This window comes from Silurus aristotelis, assembly GCF_946808225.1.
Source record: "Silurus aristotelis genome assembly, chromosome: 27".
Classification (NCBI taxonomy): domain Eukaryota; kingdom Metazoa; phylum Chordata; class Actinopteri; order Siluriformes; family Siluridae; genus Silurus; species Silurus aristotelis.
Window position 1 is genome coordinate 6474435 of NC_139600.1, and position 22968 is coordinate 6497402.

General features: G+C 38.3%; 1 protein-coding gene across 9 annotated transcripts in view; it reads right to left on the reverse strand.

Moving 5' to 3' along the window:
• Positions 1–22968, reverse strand: part of adgrl3.1 (adhesion G protein-coupled receptor L3.1) — a 203832-nt gene that overhangs the window by 126726 nt on the left and 54138 nt on the right. For 5 of the 9 annotated variants that reach the window (XM_083532497.1, XM_083532495.1, XM_083532494.1 and 2 more), the window contains exon 4: positions 823–932. In XM_083532497.1, the coding sequence (XP_083388623.1) occupies positions 823–932 (110 nt within the window). Of the gene's footprint in view, positions 1–818; positions 933–22968 lie in introns of all 9 variants that reach the window. The other 4 variants (XM_083532498.1, XM_083532500.1, XM_083532499.1 and 1 more) reach the window with 1 other exon arrangement.

A 22968-nucleotide genomic window follows, 5' to 3' on the forward strand; every position in this document is an offset into this window, starting at 1 on the left:
ACGGATGATCTGCTGTGGCGACCCCTAATGGGAGCAGCCTAAAGAAGAAGAAGAAGAAGAAGAAGACAATATTTTATATTGTCTTCTATCTATATTTTGTCTTCATGCTGTATGTTGAGTTTGGTTTCACTAATAATAAACATACATTTGAATAAAGCAAGTATTAAAAACTTGAAAAGTATTAATTGAAAGTACATTAAGAACAGATAAAAATGTGCAATTAAGTTGCGATTAATCACGAGTTAATTCATGTCAATCATTTAATTAAATATTTTACAGCCCTAATATATATATACTGTAAATTCATTCCAAAATCTTAGACTCAAACAGGAAGCTGCAGATTTTCTTGCGTTTAAGGTGTAAAAATGATCAAATTGGATGTTGGATTTTTCAAAAATTATTCATTATTTATTTTATTTTCACCTCTGTCTGCAACCTACTGTTCAGGGATTTGGATTTTTTTTTTTAAATGGCACGCATATCGAATATTACAATGTAGCTGGGTTTAGGTGGTGTTTGAACTAGGACTGAAGCATAAACAGCATTGTTTGTAATGTTTATTTAGCTAAATGAGAATCGACGGTAGCAAACAAACAGTATATTGGCTTGTGTGTTATGGAAAAAATAGACTGTCTGTTGTATGTGTGTATGTGTGGGAGAGGGGAAGAGACAGAGAGAGAGAGAGAGAGAGAGAGAGAGAGAGAGAGAGAGAGAGAGAGAGAGAGAGTCTGTGTGTGTATGTGTTTGAGTGTGTGTGGGTGTGTGCGTGTGCGTGTGTATGTGTGTGTGTGTGTGTGTGTGTGTGTGTGTGTGTGTACTTACTGTATGGCACACACTCATACTGAACCTCCAGGTATTTGTATGTTCCAGGACACGGATCGGGAAAAACATCTGGGCCTGCAACCACTGCGCACTGGGTCCTGTTATTACACCTGAGAGAAAGAAAAAAAGTGTGAGGGAGAAGAGAGAGAGAGAGAGAGAGAGAGAGAGAGAGAGAGAGAGAGAGAGAGAGAGAGAGAGAGAGAGAGAGAGAGAGAGCAAATGGGGGGGGGGGGGGGTTAAAGGAGTCCAAGCGAGAAAAAAAAAAGGCAGGAAGATGGAGAAGGAAACAAAGGAGAAGAAAAATAGGGGAGAAAAACAGATTGAACGAGCATACCAGTGAAAAGGTGTGTGTGTGTGTGTGTGTGTGTGTGTGTGTGTGTGTGTGTGTGTGTGTGTGTGTGTGTTTGGTGTGTAGGGGGGGATAGAAGAAGTAAAAAACAAAAGTGAAAAAGGTAGAGATAAAAAAGTGAAAGAAAGAAAGAAAGAAAGAAAGAAAGAAAGAAAGAAAGAAAGAAAGAAAGAAAGAAAGAAAGAAAGAAAGAAAGAAAGAAAGAAAGAAAGAAAGAAAGAAAGAAAGAAGGGGGAAGAAAGCAAGCAAAAAGCAAAGAAACAAAGGAATTCAGAAAAACAGTGATTGGGAGTGACAAAACATTGAAATGGAAAAGAGGGCAAAGAATGAACGGGTAAAAGACAAAGAGTAAAGGAGGCACAGACAAGAGAAAGAAAGAGGAAGCAAAAAAACACTGGGTCAGATTTAGTTTGAATTAAAGTGTCACATTAAACACAAACTGTATGAATGTTACACACACACGCACGCACACACACACGCACACACACGCACACACACACGCACACACACACACGCACAAACACCATTTATAAACACACTGTGTATATATATATATATATATATATTTATTATGTGTGTGTGTGTGTGTGTGTGTGTGTGTATACAGACAGACAGACAGACAGACAGACAGACAGACAGACAGACAGACAGACAGACAGACAGACAGACAGACGGAGGGACGGACGGACGGACGGACGGACAGACAGACAGACAGACAGACAGACAGACAGACAGACAGACAGACAGACAGACAGATAGATAGATAGATATTGTGTATACAGTGTATAAATATAAACACAGACAAAAATCGAAAATGTCTTAACACCGCCTTATATCTCTCTCTGCATGTTGCTATGGAAACCCCCAGTCCAAATCCAGAGGGGTGCATCAAAATGCACACAAACTTACAAGCGCACACAGTCTGACACGTGCACACAAACACACACAAGCACACACAAACACATACAGTATACCCAACTGATATTTTATATTTGTGTGTGTGTGTGTGTGTGTGTGTGTGTGTGTGTGTGTGTGTGTGTGTGTGTGTGTGTATACACACTAATTGAACTGCTCAGTGAGTGAGACAGTCGCACTCCCAGAGTGCTATGGGGCATCTCTGGTTTCCGGGGCGACAGCTCTCAAGTGGTTGTGCTCAGTTATGACCTAATTTAGTGAGCGGGAGGGAGAGACAATTATTCTACACTCTGTACACACAGGTATTTACATCTGCTGAAAGGTGCACTCTCTCGATTTCCTCTATCACACACACACACACACACACACACACACACACACACACACACACACACACACACACACACACAATTACAGAATATTTAGAGCTACCAGTTCTCAGTAAGCATTTGATCAGACATGCTGGCAAAAGACGCTGACTGAGGAAAGTCGACGAAGAGGAACTAACACTGTGTGTTTGTGTGTGTGTGTGTGTGTGTGTGTGTGTGTGTGTGTGTGTGTGTGTGTGTGTGTGTGTGTGTATGTGTGACTAAATGAGTAAAGGGGATGGAGGAGCTTGAGCTTGAATAAATGTCTTATGATTCAGAGGCAGAAATTGAGGCCAATATGTGCACACAAACACACACACACACACACACACACACACACACACACACACAAAAACATTGCATCTTCTTTTAGACTAATTGATATAGACTTATTGATATATACTTTGAGCAAACGAGTGGATAGATAGATAGATAGATAGATAGATAGATAGATAGATAGATAGATAGATAGATAGATAGATAGATAGATAGATAGATAGATAGATAGATAGATAGATAGATAGATAGATAGATAGATAGATGTGTTTTACATTTTATATGCAATTTTCTAAAGATATAATCTACAGTACTAAATATTCTTATTTCAACATAATTTGTCTTCATTCCTTCTATCCTTTGTTCATTCACTCATTTGATATGAAGAACTGTCAGGATTTTCTACTTTTATGAGACATTCTTGAAGGTGGACATAAAACACTAAATAATCCAAATTGCTAGCATTAACCGTTGACCACTTTCTGGTTAGCGGCTAACACTATTGCTATGAATTCTTTAGCATTTTCATGCATGCACAAAACAAATGGTATTTTCAGTGGATTGAGTAGCCACAGTGACACTGCACTAACTCTAGTTCCTTTTTTATACCCCTAACATTGTTGTGTATGTTTTCAAGTGTGATAATAATAAAAATAAAAAGACTAAAAAGAAGAGAGACTTAACAAACGTGCCGTCCGCCACTCAATACGTTCTTGAGGTAACTCAGATTTTAACTGTGTTCTTTAACTATGTATGTACATGTGTATACTGAGCCGAAATTCCGTTACGAATACATATACAATACGAGTACTGTTACACCCCTAATGGTGGTAGCCTAATGGTCTCATATAAACAGCAGATATGAACATAACAACAACTCCAAACACACTGCCAAGACGACAACTGCCTAACTGCCTTGCTGAGGAAGATGAAGGTAAAGGTGATGGAGTGGCTAAATATGTCTCCAGACCTGAGGTGGAGAAGTGCCATGTGTCTAACATCCAGCAGCTCTGTGATGTCAATATGGAGGAGTGGAAGAGGATCCCAGCAACAACAGTTAATCTTTACTGTTATACAAGCTGCATATATATATATATATATATATATATATATATATATATATATATATATATATATATATATATATATATATATATATATATATATATACACTGGAGATCAAAATTAGAGAACAATCTATAAACAATTGAACAATTCTAAAATAATGTCATCTTCACTGCTCAACAGTTTAAGGAGTTTTTGTCCTGTCTATACCATGCTACCAGAACACCTTTTCCACAAAATAACTAAGGCATTAAAAAAAAAAAAAACACAGAAAACACACTGATCAAAATTAGAGAACACTTTCAGATACCTCCCAGTTATTGGTGTTAATCTGGCACCTAGTGCTAATTTCCTTGATTATCTGTCAACCCCTATTTAACTGGCAGCCTAACTTCCAGTTTCACTGACTCTGCAAGATGGTGGGCTGTTCTAAAGTGACTGAAAGCCTCCGGCAGCAGGATGTCCAGATGAAGGCCAAAGGGATGACCCTATCAGCCATAGCATAACAAGTTGGTCGTTCCAAATCTGTGATTTCAAGAATATTGAATCTTTACCGTTACCGTTACCGTATGGTGCGTTACCCGTTACTTTTATAAATGAATTAATTTCGGCTGAAGTGTAGACTACAGCCTAACTTGCTTACAGCAGCGACGCATTGTAGGATTAGTGGATGAACCACTGTAAACACAAAGAAGACGCACTGTGGGCGTGTCTCCGTTTATTCAGGTCTGTGCGGCAGTAATGGCGAGTCGAGGCGAGAGCAAGACAAGTTTCTCAAAGTGGAAATACGCTCATTATTTCACTTTAGTTGAGTATGAAGACAAAAACTTTTAAGTCAAATGTAAGCCGTGTCTTTCTGGTTCGAAGCTCGTATCTACTGCGATAAACACCAACTCCAATCTGTTGAAGCTGCTCCAGGACCTCTATGCCTGAGGAGCTAGTAGCTAGAAGCTAAACCGGTGTTCTACATTGTTGATAGTTTTTATACTTCAGCTGTGAAAGGAACATTTTTGAAAGCTCAACACAACAGCAGAAGCCACTTTAGTTTTTGATTGTGAATATATTATTTAGCTTGTTTTGTTATTTGTTTCAGAAATCCTTGTGATATATTTAGTTTGTGCTGCTCTGACTTAAATAAAATAGTGTTTAAAAATTACTCTGTGTTTAAGTCAGTTTTGTGTTTGTAAACCATAACGCATAAAAGGGCATTAATAGGAACATTGAAGAAGGTTCTTTAAAAAAGTAGCTAAAAAGTTAATTTTAACAGTAACGCATTACTTTTTGGTGTAAGTAATCAATAACGTAACGGAGTTACTTTTTGAATAAAGTAACGAGTAACTGTAACTATTTACTATTTTTTTGTAACGAGCACAACACTGTGTGTGTGTATATATATATATATATATATATATATATATATATATATATATATATATATATATATATATATATATATATATACAGTGAGGAAAATAAGTATTTGAACACCCTGCTATTTTGCAAGTTCTCCCACTTAGAAATCATGATGGGGTCTGAAATTGTCATCGTAAGTGCATGTCCACTGTGAGAGACATAATCTAAAAAAAAAAATCCAGAAATCACAATGTATGATTTTTAAACTATTTATTTGCATAAAGACACCTGTCCACCCCATACAATCAGTAAGAATCCAACTACTAACATGGCCAAGACCAAAGAGCTGTCCAAAGACACTGGAGACAAAATTTTACATCTCCACAAGGCTGGAAAGGGCTACGGGGAAATTGCCAAGCAGCTTGGTGAAAAAAGGTCCACTGTTGGAGCAATCATTAGAAAATGGAAGAAGCTAAACATGACTGTCAATCTCCCTCGGACTGGGGCTCCATGCAAGATCTCACCTCGTGGGGTCTCAATGATCCTAAGGAAGGTGAGAGATCAGCCCAGAACTACACGGGAGGAGCTGGTCAATGACCTGAAAAGAGCCACCGTTTCCAAGTTTACTGTTGGTAATACACTAAGACTTAATGGTTTGAAATCATGCATGGCACGGAAGGTTCCCCTGCTTAAACCAGCACATGTCCAGGCACGTCTTAAGTTTGCCAATGACCATTTGGATGATCCAGAGGAGTCATGGGAGAAAGTCATGTGGTCAGATGAGACCAAAATAGAACTTTTGGGTCATAATTCCACTAAACGTGTTTGGAGGAAGAAGAATGATGAGTACCATCCCAAGAACACCATCCCTACTGTGAAGCATGGGGGTGGTAGCATCATGCTTTGGGGGTGTTTTTCTGCACATTAAAGAGGGAGACTGCACTGTTTAAGGAGAGGATGACCGGGGCCATGTATTGTACGATTTTGGGGAACAACCTCCTTCCCTCAGTTAGAGCATTGAAGATGGGTCGAGGCTGGGTCTTCCAACATGACAATGACCCCGGAGTGGCTCTGTAAGAAGCATATCAAGGTTCTGGCGTGGCCTAGCCAGTCTCCAGACCTAAACCCAATAGAGAATCTTTGGAGGGAGCTCAAACTCCGTGTTTCTCAGCGACAGGCCAGAACCCTGAGTGATCTAGAGAAGATCTGTGTGGAGGAGTGGGCCAAAATCCCTCCTGCAGTGTGTGCAAACCTGGTGAATAACTACAGGAAACGTTTGACCTCTGTAATTGCAAACAAAGGCTACTGTACCAAATATTAACATTGACTTTCTCAGGTGTTCAAATACTTATTTGCAGCTGTATCATACAAATAAATAGTGATATATTGTGATTTCTGGATTTTTTTTTTTTCTCACAGTGGACATGCACCTACGATGACAATTTCAGACCCCTCCATGATTTCTAAGTGGGAGAACTTGCAAAATAGCAGGGTGTTCAAATACTCATTTTCCTCACTGTATATATATATATATATTGTTTTTATCCACCCATAAATAAAAAGGAACAACTGATTTCCCTAAATGAAGTTGAGTAAAAAGTAAGATATTTGACTTTGAAATGTAGTAAAGTTTAAGTAAAAGTCTCCCCAAATGAAAATACTTGAGTAAAGTACAAATAACGAAAAAACACTACCTAAATACAGTAACAAATTTACTTTTACATTCAGAACTTATTAGAACACCAGCCTTTCGGGCCAGCCTTCATTCCTCACGTGCATCAATAAGCCTTGGCTGGCCAGGAACCTGTCCAGTAACCACCCACAAGAGCTGCAGTTTTGGAGATGCTCTGGCCCAGCCATCAAAATTTGTCCCTTTTAAAACTTTGAGAACAAAATGTTAACTTGTTTACTATATATATATATATATACACATGCCTGCATGGAAAAAAATGAACAGCTATGTGCTAGCTAGATAAAGCCTGCTCAGTTTTCAGCATGCTCCCATGATGACATCTATTGCCTAGCAACACCATTCTCATGCCCTTAACTGCTGGAATGGCAAAATGAAGCCAGATAACTCTTTTAAGTGTTGCCAGAAATATCAAGGCAAGTAATATGTGCCCTATGATACAAAATTAATCCTCTAGGTAGGTTAGATATATGGACAATGTTTGAGGACACATGACCATAAAATTCTTATATGGTTTTTGAACATCCCATTCCCCATTTAGTCCCCATTTGCTGGTATAATAACCCCCACTCTTATGGGAAGAACATTTGAGTTGTGCTTGTGTAGATTTCTGTGAGGTTTAGTCAGGTACTGAAGTAGGTGAGGTGAGGAGGCCTGTGGTGCAGTCAGTGTTCCAATTAATCCCAGTGGTGTTTAATAGGGTGAAGGTTGGAGCTCTACAGCAGGCCACTCGAGATCTAAAGTATATATTAAAGTATATCTTAATGGAGCATTGTCTATACAATTGTAGGTCTCCAACATTGTGGTAAAAGTTTGGAGAAGAACCACACATGGATGGAAAAATCAGGTGTCCCAATACTTTTGTCCACATAATGTCCATTATAAAACCTTTCTCTGCTCGTGTCTATCTCCTTCCTGTAACTACGAGGGTAACGTTTTTATTCACTCCACCTTATGAAAACAACCAGGTGCCATAACATAACAAAAAAACTCTGATAAAAAGTTTCCAAAAAGTCTTCAGTAAACACACATTGATTTTTTGGGGGTTTTCTTACTGTTTTTTTTTTTTGCTGTAGCATTCACTGAATTGGTAAAAATGTATTCGATTTATAAACTGCGTGGGTAAAAAAAAAAGTGTAAGAAAACATTTAAAATTAATGTTTTAAAAAAATGTTTTGCTACATTTTAACTGGGTTTTGCACAAAAATAATCAAAATCTGTTACTTTTAAATATTTCTATTGTAAATATTAAGTATACATGTAGATTCAATCTTTTGTTTTTGTTTGTTTGTTTTTTGCATATAGGTCCAGATATCTAGCTTTGAGCATCGTCTTTGTTGATTTTGAGTTGGCTAATAAACAGCTTGAAATTTTTTTTTTAACCTGCTAGAGAGAGAGAGAGAGAGAGAGAGAGAGAGAGAGAGAGAGAGAGAGAGAGAGAGAGAGAGAGAGAGAGAGAGAGAGAGATTTAGACTGTTTGAATTCTAATTAAAATATGTTTAAAAAAAAAACCACCCACTGAACACTGCTTTAATCAACTATTAAATGCTAAGAGCAAACCTTAGAGCAAATCTGTTTTAAAGGAATTAAAATTTCAGAGATTTGCTTTTTATAGTTAAATAATCACCAGCAGGGTGGTGTGATACTGTTACCACCTCTGCAGTTGATTGCTTTCCTATAATAGTATGTCTGGAAGCGTTTACACAGCCAGAGTGCATGTAAAAGACTTAACAGCTACGCGCTAGCTAGATAAAGCCCGCTCAGGTATTAGCTAGCTTTCATGCTTGAGCTTTCATGCTTGACTTCCATTTTTCCAGCTGCCTGGCAACACTTTGCACAACGTGAGCCTCTGGGACGGCAAAACGATGAGAGTTTAACCCTCCAGAAATATAATTTATGGCAATTGACTGATTGAGATATATATATATATATATATATATACTTGAATAAAAGTAGAGATACAGTAAATGTAAAAGTGCTTCCCTTAAATTTTTCATGAAAAAAGTAAAAAAGTATTTGCCTTCAAATGTACTTAAGTATCCGAGTACTATATGTTATTATGGCTATAATGTCTTATTATCATTAATTTTATTACAAGACTGTTGCTTAAACAACTCAGGTTATGAATCTATTAATATAAGAATATTAGTGAGTCAAACACTGATTGCCATCTAATAAACTATTATGAGCCCAAAACCTTCTTTTTAACAACTTGAAAATAAATCGCACAAATAAGACACAGGTGTTGTGGCGAGTTTGAGTCAGGAGTTTCTTACATCATTTATTCCTCTCTAAATGTTCTGCTTGCTGTTGAACTGATGCTGAACTGTATGTTCATAGATACCATCAGCTGGCAATGGTGGCTCTACCTTGAATGACGACCTGATTGAACCACGCCATAACCCAACGTCCCCACCATTGATTAGTGTCAGCTTTGAAAAGTTCCTCTCTGCTTCAGCTACTGGATGAGTAAAACATGTTCTCAGAGCAGTCCACAAAAATAAAGATTGTTGCTCTATGCATAAAAGCATAGCAGGCAACACAGTTACATACAAGGCTATATACAGATATTAGCCTTTTATATTAAATGCATTAGCTTATACTTTCCTCATAATGAGAGGAGTGATAGAGCTGCATACACACCTTTATCTTTTGCACGTTTCCCCCCTACTTCGTTCCTCTTTTTTTCTGAAATAGGCATGAGGGTTTAGATCTTTTTTTGTCATCCATAATTTAAATTGGGATTCAGCTCTTCTTACTGAGGTGATGTCACTCCAGGTCTTGTCAATTTTCCCACTGGAAACCCTGAAGGCTGAGGTGACGTCACCCAACCTCCGCCTCTCCTTTGTATGAGTGAGAAATCTTCTCGGGCGGTGAGTGCACTTTCAGAGTCCCGACCAGGTTCATTCACCATGACCTGATATAAAAATTGATGTGACCGTGCAAATAAACGTTAAAATAAAAAAAAGTTGTTTTTTTTTTTTTTTTTTGGACGCCCCGTGCCGCCCCCTAACAATACCCATGTCGCCTATGCCTATACCCCACTGCCAAGCAGCAATCAAAACAAATTTAAAACAGAGCGTGCACTTTACGGTCATGGCTTGCTGATTTCCCTAAATGAAGTTGAGTAAAAAGTAAGATATTTGACTTTGAAATGTAGTGAAGTTTAAGTAAAAGTCTCCCCAAATGAAAATACTTGAGTAAAGTACAAATAACGAAAAAACACTACCTAAATACAGTAACAAATTTACTTTTACATTCAGAACTTATTAGAACACCAGCCTTTCGGGCCAGCCTTCATTCCTCACGTGCATCAATAAGCCTTGGCTGGCCAGGAACCTGTCCAGTAACCACCCACAAGAGCTGCAGTTTTGGAGATGCTCTGGCCCAGCCATCAAAATGTGTCCCTTTTAAAACTTTGAGGACAGAATGTTAACTTGTTTACTATATATATATATATATATATATATATATATATATATATATATATATATATATATATATATATTAGAAAATGGAAGACATGCAAGACCACTGATAATCACCCTTGATCTGGTGCCCCACGCAAGATCTCACCCCGTGGGGTCAAAATGATCACAAGATTGGTGAGCAAAAATCCCAGAACCTCACAGGGAGCCGAGTGAGTGACCTGCAAAGAGCGGGGACCAAAGTAACAAATTCTACCATCAGTAACACACTACGCCACCAGGGACTCAAATCCTGCAGTGCCAGACGTGTCCCCCTGCTTAAGCCAGTACATGTCCAGGCCTGTCTGAAGTTTGCTAGAGAGCATTTGGATGATCCAGAAGAGGATTGGGAGAATGTCAAATAGAACTTTTTGGTAAAAACTTGTCACGTTTGGAGGAGAAAGAATGCTGAGTTGCATCCAAAGGACACCATACCTACTGTGAAGCATGGGGGTGGAAACATCATGCTTTGGGGCTGTTTTTCTGCAAAGGGAGGGGACGACTGATCCATGTAAAGAAAAAAATGAATGGAGCCATGTATCATGAGATTTTGAGTGAAAACCTCCTTCCATCAGCAAGGGCATTGAAGTTGAAACGTGGCTGGGTCTTACAGCATGACAATGATCCCAAACACACCGCCCAGGCAACAAAGGATTGGCTTCATAAGAAGCATTTTAAGGTCCTGGAGTGGCCCAGCCAGTCTCCAGATCTCAACCCCATAGAAAATCTTTGGAGGGAGTTAAAAATCTATGTTGCCCAAAACATCACTGCTCTAGAGGAGATCTGCATGGAGGAATGGGCCAAACCACCAGCAACAGTGTGTAAAAACCTTGTGGAGACTTACAGAAAACATTTGATCTCTGTCATTGCCAACAAAAGGGTATATACAAAGTTTTGAAATGAACTTTTGTTATTGACCAAATACTTATTTTCCACCATAATTTGCAAATCAATTCTTTAAGAATAAGACAATGTGATTTTCAGGATTTTTTTTTCTCATTTTGTCTCATAGTTGAAGTGTACCTATGATGAAAATTACAGGCCTCTCTCATCTTTTTAAGTGGGAGAACTTGCACAATTGGTGGCTGACTAAATACTTTTTTGCTCCACTGTGTGTATGTATCTACAGTGAGGAAAATAAGTATTTGAACACCCTGCTATTTTGCAAGTTCTCCCACTTAGAAATCATGGAGGGGTCTGAAATTGTCATCGTAGGTGCATGTCCACTGTGAGAGACATAATCTAAAAAAAAAATCCAGAAATCACAATGTATGATTTTTTTTAACAATTTATTTGTATGATACAGCTGCAAATAAGTATTTGAACACCTGAGAAAGTCAATGTTAATATTTGGTACAGTCGCCTTTGTTTGCAATTACAGAGGTCAAACGTTTCCTGTAGTTTTTCACCAGGTTTGCACACACTGCAGGAGGGATTTTGGCCCACTCCTCCACACAGATCTTCTCTAGATCAGTCAGGTTTCTGGCCTGTCGCTGAGAAACACGGAGTTTGAGCTCCCTCCAAAGATTCTCTATTGGGTGTAGGTCTGGAGACTGGCTAGGCCACGCCAGAACCTTGATATGCTTCTTACAGAGCCACTCCTTGGTTATCCTGGCTGTGTGCTTCGGGTCATTGTCATGTTGGAAGACCCAGCCTCGACCCATCTTCAATGCTCTAACTGAGGGAAGAAGGTTGTTCCCAAAAATCTCGCAATACATGGCCCCGGTCATCCTCTCCTTAATACAGTGCAGTCGCCCTGTCCCATGTGCAGAAAAACACCCCCAAAGCATGATGCTACCACCCCCATGCTTCACAGTAGGGATGGTGTTCTTGGGATGGTACTCATCAATCTTCTTCCTCCAAACACGTTTAGTGGAATTATGACCCAAAAGTTCTATTTTGGTCTCATCTGACCACATGACTTTCTCCCATGAGTCCTCTGGATCATCCAAATTGTCATTGGCAAACTTAATACGTGCCTGGACATGTGCTGGTTTAAGCAGGGAAACCTTCCGTGCCATGCATGATTTCAAACCATGACGTCTTAGTGTATTACCAACAGTAACCTTGGAAACGGTGGTCCCAGCTCTTTTCAGGTCATTGACCAGCTCCTCCCGTGTAGTTCTGGGCTGATTTCTCACCTTCCTTAGGATCATTGAGACCCCACGAGGTGAGATCTTGCATGGAGCCCCAGTCCGAGGGAGATTGACAAGTCATGTTTAGCTACTTCCATTTTCTAATGATTGCTCCAACAGTGGACCTTTTTTCACCAAGCTGCTTGGCAATGTCCCCGTAGCCCTTTCCAGCCTTGTGGAGGTGTACAATTTTGTCTCTAGTGTCTGTGGACAGCTCTTTGGTCTTGGCCATGTTAGTAGTTGGATTCTTACTGATTGTATGGGGTGGACAGGTGTCTTTATGCAGCTAACGACCTCAAACAGGTGCATCTAATTTAGGATAATAAATGTAGTGGAGGTGGACATTTTAAAGGCAGACTAACAGGTCTTTGAGGGTCAGAATTCTAGCCAAAAGACAGGTGTTCAAATACTTATTTGCAGCTGTATCATACAAATAAATAGTTTAAAAATCATATATTGTGATTTCTGGATTTTTTTTTTTAGATTATGTCTCTCACAGTGGACATGCACCTACGATGAGAATTTCAGACCCCTCCATGATTTCTAAGTGGGAGAACTTGCAAAATAGCAGGGTGTTCAAATACTTATTTTCCTCACTGTATATATCTATATCTATATATACATATACAGTGGGGCAAAGAGAAGCTTCATATGGAAGCCAGTTTACACCACATCAAAATTTTTTTGCCTAATTCCAATTTTTTTTTTTCTCGCAACTAAAACTTTTATTTCAAGTAACTCTGACTTTATTTCTTGCAATTCCACCTTTTTTTTAGCCAATCGGGCAGCGTCAGTAGTGGCAGAAAGTAGTGGCAGAAAGCTTTACACATTGAAAATGAAGTGGGTTACAATCAAAATAATCACATGGTATCAGACAAAGCCTCCAAACCCTGAGCTCTGCCTAACAATCAGCTCTGGAGTTTGCGAGAAATAAAGTGGCATTTGCGAGAAAATTTTTTAAAGTGCGAGCAAAAAAGTCAGAATTATAAAAAAAATTTATTCTTTATGTGGCAGAAATGGGCTTCCATAGAATCCAGGGCAAATAATTTAGTTAGTTAGTTAGTTAGTTAAATAGTTAGTTAGTTAAATAGTTAGTTAGTTAGATAGATAGATAGATAGATAGATAGATAGATAGATAGATAGATAGATAGATAGATAGATAGATAGATAGATAGATAGATAGATAGATAGATAGATAGATAGATAGATAATTAGGTCTAGATAACTAACTTTTGGCTGAAATAGATTATGATGTACAATTATAAACCTATTTATTTATTTATTTATTTATTTTTATACGGACAATCCATATGCACAACCTTCTGTTCTGTACTGATCGGTGCTACAGTGTCGTTTACTGTTTTTGACAGTTATTGTACATATATAATGTCTTCCTGTCTTATGTTGTCTTTTTTATTATAATTACTAAATGTTGCATTTTATGTTGTTAGATTAGACTTCCGTGTAGTAATTTATGTTGTCTGATCGAACTCGGTCTTGTGATAACGTTGTTTTGTTTTACTGTGTATTGCACTGTATATGGTTGGAATGACAATAAAGCCTACTTGACCTGACTTGGCCTTAAGGAAAACAGAAATGTCTATCTGTGTGCTTGTTTGTTTGTTTTGTGTGCAATTGCTAAAATATTGTACTCTGGAGATTTTGTGCAGTGGTACATTCACGTCCTAAAATATGTCAGGAAAAGCTAATTACAGTTGTTGCTCTAAGGAACTGTCTCTGTTCTCTAAAAGGTGCCACATTGCACCAAACTCTACACACATTTTAAATTTACATCTATTCGTTTGGCACATGGCGTCATCCAAAAGCTCTTTTACAAGCCAGCCAGAGGAGAATCCGAGCATCGAGATGTGTGAGGACTTGACAGCTTTACAAGTGCAGTGGAACATTTTTGCAAATCCGTTTGCATCGGGAGAAAAAAAAAAATCACAGACATAAAAGGAGGAAAAATGACAAGATGCCATGAACTTTTGTCTCCTTGGGCAAGACCTTGCTTTTCTACTGTTACACTTTTTTTTCTTGCTCTGTGTGTGTGTGTGTGTGTGTGTGTGTGTGTGTGTGTGTGTGTGTGTGTGTGTGTGTGTGTGTGTGTGTGTGAGTGTGTGTGTGAGTGTGTGCAATCCACTGTATATGTCTTATACTTTTTCTTTTATTTCAACTATATCTCTATTCCTAGAGGAATGACTCACCATGCAGATTTTTTTATTTTTTTGCCAAGTAGCAAAATCTGTAATGGTTTGACAAGATCAATACCAGTAATTATATAATTACACAATTTCCCAAAAGTATTTTTGGTGAAAATAAAAGCACATCACCTAAAGAACACCATAATAATAGTGAAACATGGTGGTGGCCGTATTGTGCATCAGAGGCTTTCATTACACTCGAGGAACTCATGAATAGCTTGTAGATTTTTGTTCAAAACCTATTTGTTAGTCCCAAGATTGCTGTAATCTAATATTTACCCTATACTACATGGACAAAAGAGATCTTCCACTCCGAAACATGTAAAGTATATATTCATAGAACTGGATTTGTGCACAGCAGCATTGTCCTGCTGGAACAGGTTTCAAGTGAAAGGAAAATGTATTTCTGCTGCATAACGTGTTACTCTTTGATTAGTTAAATTCTAAAAGTATATAAAAATGTCGAAAATTCTATTGTATGTTTGGTGCAAAAAACACACCAGAAACAACTAATAGAACATTATACAAACGGTAAAGCATGGCAGTGGAGGAAATCCCAGATACAAAAGTCAACAAATACATATACAAAGTCCAGTTAGGTTTATTGTGATACCTGTTGCTTGTCCAAAATTTGCCTATGCAATCCTAAAAAAAAGATCAGATATAAATTGCAATGTGTAGGAAAGTAAAAGACATATACGGCATTACAATTTATAAATATATCTGATCTATTTTTTTTTAAGTAATGCATTAAGCAGACAACACAATCAAGATCAACTTATATCTGAGCAGATGTGGGTTAGGGGCAGGCCCGCTTGGTGGTGCTTGTATCTGAAGTCACCACCTTCTGATCGGAAGTCCAACGCCAGAGATACCACTTCCCTGATTTCAGTTTGACAACTAATTATTCCATCATTCACTAAAAAAGAATCAAGTACTGAGAATCGCGCCTACCCACGTGCAATAACACTGTGTAAGCAATTGTTTCCTGTAGCTTGACTTGTTAAGGATCGCGCTTCCTCTTCTCAACATCAGGGGTTTGATTTCCACACGCAGACGAAAATGAGAACAGTACAAGTCCGTTGCGTTCCTTAACAAATACCGCACGCTCGCAATCTAATAACGCGCATTAGTAATCCAACGCTTTCAAATAGATCTGGCAAAAAACATCAAATTAAAAATGTTAAATGTTAAATTAAAAAAGAAAATGCATCTCAAGACAAGTAAAAAAAAAAAGAAATCGACAGGAAATGAGTTTTGAAAGGAAGTTGCAATGATCTTTCCAATCTTCCGAGCCCAATTTGAAAAAGGCCATGTATGACAGATTGCTTGGCAAATGTGTGCATATTCTTCTTGACATTTAAGCAACATTGCATGAGCAAAAGTACTGCTGTACAGAGTACCAGCTGATATTCGATACGGCGTCGATCTTCTCGTCCCATTTTTTTCATTTTATACATCACAGGACATTCCAGACAAATATAGATTTGTTTATTCTTCCTCTATTAATAAAATGATTTTCTCAAAGATAGGTAAACTATCTGGACAAATGTTTGTGGACACCTGAGCATAAAATGTGTTTCTTGAACATCTCATTTCACATTTATAGTTTCCATTTGCTTTTATAATAACCTCCACTCTTCTGAGAGCATTCTAATTCATCCCAAAGGTGTTCAATAGAGTTGAGGTCAGTGCTGTAAAGCAGGCCACTCAAGATCTTCCACTCTTACCCATGTAAATCATCTTCATAGAACTGGCTTTGTGCACAGGGGCATTGTCACGCCGGGACCAGTTTGGGTCAAGTGAAGAAAAACATGTTTTTTTACGCTCTGTTACGGTTTGGTGTACATAAAAGCACATCATCCCCAAAATCATCATCCTAATTGTGAAGCATGGTGGTGGCAGCAGGGACAAACTCACTTATAAAGAACATACTCACTTTTAATCACCACATAATCTGTGTAAAGCTGCTTTTAGACAATGTTCATTGTTAAAAGCGCTATACAAATAAAAATGAATTGAATTGCTTTAGAGCTGCTTCTCTTCATTGAAATAGAGGGAATAGCTCAATAGCTCAATAATCGATTATAGTAGCAAAACCTGCTTTTCCAACCAGACCAGATCTAATATCTGAACCCATGTAAACCATATCTAAATGGAGATGGCTTTGTGCACATGAGTATTGTCATGCTGGAACAGCTTTGAGCCTCCTAGTTCAAGTGAATAGAAAAGATAATGCTGCTGCATGCGAACACATGAGCTACAATTGTGTGCCTCCAACATATGGCTGGAGAAGTCGGGTGTCCCAATACTTTTGACTATCTCATTGTCCTAAGTTCAGTAGTCACATTACTTTTATTAAGAATTTATAATAATAGTAAGTTGTTCTAAAGGGCTGACAGAATTCTGACAGGTTTCCCACTTTTATAGAAACAGCAGCATGGAATTTTAAGTATATTTTACCTTGCAAAAATCAAGAACAAGCCTAATCGTTTTCTTTTTCTCTAGAAGGTTCTGGTACATACAATAAGGTCTATGTTATATTCCTTTGTTGTGTGCATTATGTGTAACAATAGTTTTTTTTGTATATTGTTCTAACAATAGAAACACCTCTACACCTGCTCATTAATGTAATTTTTCACTTAAAATTATGCAGCAGTCAAGAGGTTCAGTTCATCTTTAATAGAATGGGTGAAAAAAACTAAAAAAATCAGAAACTTTTGATCTCCAAAAAAGCTTCACACAGAATGGTGCGAAAATAAGAAAAACATTAAGTAAACGAAAGTTTTGCAGGCAGAAATGCTGACTGCTGACGAGAATAATCAGAAAAAAATAAACAGCCAGACTGGACTGATCCTTAAACGGAACGGCTACAGTAACTTAAAGAATCACTCTAAACAACAGGGTGGATGGGCTACAGCTAAAGAGCATTCCTGGCAGTCCAAGAACAGGAATCTGAGAACTCTAAAATTGGACAGCTGAAGCTTGGAGCGCTAAGGACTGCCGGGTCTGAACAATATTGATTTCTGGTCAGAATTTGGCACCAATAGAATGTTTCCTTGATCAACAGTCCAGGCTGGTGGAGGTTATTCAATGATGTGGGGAAGTTTTTTTTTACATGCTTTTCTTTGGACCAGTTAAAACCAATGAATCACCATATAAATCACCATAGCTTATGTAAATATTGTTGCATATCATGTTAGAACTGCATTCATGTTTCCTGAATAGTATGTATTTATTAAAAAATACTACTATGTACACTTGCTTTGTGTATGCGCACATTGTCTCATTCACGGAGAATACAAACAGAATTTAGGTCATGTTACACCTGATGGCAATGACGGTAATTTTTCTGTAAAAACTGTTTCAGGTTCAAGATTAAGCAAACAAATGAATGTTTGGACAACTTCTAATGGTGTATTCCAGCATGACAATGCACCATGACACAAAGCAAGTCAGGTTGGTGAACATTGCAGTTATATATTCTAATTCATCGGGAATACATCGGGATCAGCATATGCAGTCCTAAATCCAGTGAAGCGTCTTTTGGATTGGGTTGAATGGCAGATTTAGAATGTAAATCTGTTGAGTCTGTAGTGAAAGCGAATAAGTATGGTGTTCCTAATAAAGTGGGCAGTAATTGGTTTTGTTCATATACTGCTTTATTTGGACTAATCCAATAGCGCATTACATTTTACAAAATTATCTGTTTGTTATCTGTTGTTTGTTAATTATCTGTTAATTTACTGTTGAGTGTGTGTTTTTTTCTTCTGCTAACACAGTAATGAGCACAGTTCATCTGAACTTTGTGATTGAAACGAATTTGCAGCCAGCATAAATGCTGATACTTCTAGTAATCAAATTGATTCATTGGGTTCTAGAGGAATATCATTATAAGTGAGAAACTGTAACAAGGATGGATAGTAGAGCCTGGATTCGAAGTGGCTCTCGTCATCGTGATGCTTTTTTCCCCCGGTTGAGTCTGTTGATTCTCCATCAATGCTCCGGCTTCATCCAACGGCACGTCCTGATAAACCTTAGCTGAGCCTCTCTCGATTGATCGCTTTCTAATTACCTTTTCTTATTGATTATGGCATCAAAGGCACTAGCGGCAGCACACAATGACACGCGCGCACACACACACACACACACACACACACACACACACACACACACTCGCGCGCACACACACACAAGCACAAGCACACGCATCGAACAAATTAGCTCAGACTGAAGAAAAAAGACTCAAAGGTCAGACAAAATGAGAGAGAGAGAGAGAGAGAGAGAGAGAGAGAGAGAGAGAGAGAGAGAGAGAGAGAGAGAGAGAGAGAGAGAGAGAGAGAGAAAGCAGTAGCAGTAAGAGAGACAAGAGAAAATTAGAGATTTGAATTTGAGAGAGAAAAGGTAAAGCAAGGGAAAGAGCTAGCAATGTGAGACAAGAAGAGAGATACCTAGCGAAGAGAGACAAGAGCAAGAGAGAGAGAGAGAGAGAGAGAGAGAGAGAGAGAGAGAGAAAGAGAGTGCAAGAGAGAGAGAGGAAGATGAGGTGAAGAATGATAAATGATGTGCAATGCCAACTGCCGTTTCTATAAAAAGCAGCGAGGCAGAGAGAGAAAGAGGGAGAGATGTGAGGTGATAGAAGGAAAGGAAGCCCTTTTCCTCAGTCTGCCTTTTCTCCTCGTCTGATCCCTCAAGCAAATCCCTCAGAGCGTGCAATTTCGGCAATATTAGTAACTACAATTCAAAGACACATTCACCTTCCACGCGTCTGACAGGCGGCCGCTGATTTATCTTGTAAGCTCGGCTCGGCGTCAGAATTCACAATATTCCCGCCGCCACCTGCCAAAACAGCATATGCGGCGGTAATATGGAGCTCCAGGGCTCATAGTCGTGCGATCGCCCTGACCTAAATAACTCAAAAGAACATGGTAGCATTATAAGATCGTTCTCCATTAATGTTTGATGCGGGATAAGCTGAATATAACATCTCATTATCATTACACATTTCATATCACATTAGCATGCACATTTCTTGCTGCTGTAACACGGATATTTCCCCACTTTTTGATCGTATCTTATTTTATCTCGTACAAACAAAGACACCAAACCTCATACTTTTAACCATTAATAGTTACATTCCATATTCTGGTACAATTTATTATGTAAGACAGTGAGAAAAAGCAAAAGTGTGTGTGTGTGTGTGTGTGTGTGTGTGTGTGTGTGTGTGTGTGTGTGTGTGTGTGTGTGAGTAAAGGAGACAGAGTGTGTTTGTGTAAATTATGCATGACTGTGCATATATCTCTTCTAATAATGAAGCTGTTGGTGTTAACTCATTGTGCCATTTTTATCATACACGATATGGGCAAAAGTATTGGGATGTCTGGCTTTTTCAGCCTTATGTGGTTCTTCTCCAAACTGTCACCACAAAGTTGGAGGCAGCCTTTCATTTTTTTCCTTCACTTGAGACCCAAAGCTGTTCCAGAATGAAAATGCCCACATGATGATATAGTTTACATGGGTTGGTGTGAAAGAGCTTGAGTCACCTTCTATAGAACTCTGACCTTAACCCTAGTGAACACCTGTGGGATGAATGTGAACATTGACTGCACCCCAGGACTCCTCACCTCAACTACTGTACATTAGTAACTGACTTTACTAACACCCTTGAGGCTGGGTGAACACAAATCTGCATAAGCACACTCCAAAATCTAGTGGAACATCTTCCCAGAAAAGTGAGAAGTTATAATAAGAGCAAATGGCGACTAAATGTGGTATGTTAACAAATAACACATACCGATCGTTTCTCATTTTCTTCAGCTCATCAAATTCATCTGGTTCGTCAACTAATTAAAAAAATCACTACATAAATTAAATGACATGCAAAAAGTCAGCCATTTTGCTCAGTAAGGTCATAAGGAACTATTTAGAGCAGCTGTCTTACTGTGTGTAACTGTAACTGCAAGTCGCTATGGTTACAGGAGTTTATAAGGCAGCACATATACAGAACGCCAATCAAACTGACCAGAACTACCTCTAAATGCAAACCCTCCAGCCAATCAAAATCGAGAATTCAGACAGATTATCCTATAAGTGTGCTTATTCCACAAAAATATATAAAAAAGCTATAGAAATGCATTGATGGTTGATTTTTTTTCCCCACTGTGTCGATAAAGCCACTGTTGTCCCACAGTCTGTCACAACAGTTTCTTTTTCAGAGAAAATTGGAACATTGTTGGAACAAACAAAGGTTTAGACCAGATCCTGGCCCGGAAATCCGTCATCATACCAAAAGCCATGGCATCGTACTGGCAACACCGGCACTTATGAGATTACGTTATTATTATTTTTTTGTACGTTTCTCACAACTGTTAGCTAAGCCGTACGGGAACAGCAAACTCTCTCGATTCCTGGCGGAGCCTGGCACGTTATCCAAGCGTACGTTGATTAATTGGAACAGGAAGCGCAGCGTTTGAATTGTACATACTTATTATCTTAAGCACAAAAATGAGTGCGTGTGAAAAAAATCGAAATGCGCAATAGAAAAATTGATTCGTGTGTCTCTAAGAAAGAAGGCAAGTACTAGTGGGAGAGAGTGTTCAGAAAAAAAACCTTGCCATGTGTGAACGTGTTGCAAGAGTGTGTGTGCATGTATGTGTGTGTGTGTGTGTGTGTGTGTGTGTGTGTGTGTGTGTGTGTGTGTGTGTGTGTGTAAGTGTGTGTATGTGTGTCTGGTGCTTGCTAACCACCTCAGTGGTGCTACTAAGCTTAGCAACAGTGCCGCGCTAATTGGAGCTCACAGTCTAGCCTACCCTGGGGCTGTGTGTGTGTGTGTGTATGTGTGTGTGTGTGTGTGTGTGGCAAACAGCCATACACACAGGTGGTACTGTACACCGTCCAACAAGAGGATTGAGAAAACACAAAAAAACACAGCAAAATCTAGATTGGAATAAATGGGGGAAACTCTCACTATAATAAAATAAAAAAAAAAAATTGTCGCATATATACTATAATTAAAAACCATTGAAAATGTCAAATATTTTATTATGCCTCATTTATAATTTCTTGGGATCTAATTTCAAGTTTTCTGGTACAACTAAGTAAAATAACCAATCAACCATAAGCACTTAATCTTTCAATGGCTTCATCCAACATTCAGTCTTCACTGTGAGATGTTTATATGGATCACAGGTGGACAGTAGCGAAGTAAATGTAATTCCTTACTGTACTTAAGTAACTTTTGCACACATCTGTATTGAAGTATTTTCATTTGGGGAGACTTTTGCTTTTACGTGGCACTACATTTTAAAGTTAAATGTCTTACACAACTACATTTTGCAAAATCAGTCGTTCCTTTATATTATATAACTGGTCAAACACACAGCGATACACCAATCAGGGTCGAGCGCAAGCTCTGTTTTAAACTTGTTCTGATTGCTGCTTGGTTTAATCTACTTATCACCAACATACAGTTCAGCATTAGTTCAACAGCAAGCAAAACATTCTGAGAGGAATGAATGATGTAAGAAACTCCTGACTTGAACTTGCTACAGCACCCGTGGCCTTATTTACACGTTTTTTTTAACAGTTGAAAAAAAAAGGTTTTGGGCTCAGGGTCATTTTTAAAAGATATCAGTCAGCTCATTAATATCATTCTATTAAAAGATTGGTGTGCTAAAAGTACATTTTTTTTTTTTTTTTACATAATCTGAGTTAAATAAGCAACAGTCTTGTGACAAAAATGATAATAGGAACTTTATAGTAAATAAATCATACTACTTTGGATAAGAAGATTTAAAGGCAAATACTTTTGTACTTTTACTCAAGTAAAAGTTTAAAGGAAGCACTTTTACTTTTACTGGAGTAATATTTTACCTGGTGTATCTCTACTTTTACTCAACTACATGGTTACTTTGTTCACTACTAACATGGATCACTATATGCTTTATAATAGTAACAAAATGAAAGTAAATGGGAGTATGACACATGTCCTTTTCTTACAATGTTATGCCATGTACAAAACAATAGGAATCTCATTGCACAATAGCCCCATCCTGCCCCACTCAACCTTGCCCCGCCCCAACTTGCCCCAACCCACCTTGCCCCAGCCCTCGCCATGTTCGACTAGATTGTCTGCGATTTCTTAAAATGTTGATCTAGTTTGTATCAAATTATTTGTCCGTTGCACAAATGGCTCCAGGTTGGACATTTCTTATTAAGTATAGAAAGCCAATGAAACTCTTTTTGACTTTCAGGTCAGGGTGTTAAATTGGAAATATTGTGCACTTTAGAGCATTGATCATATTTGGTATTTTGAGATATTATTA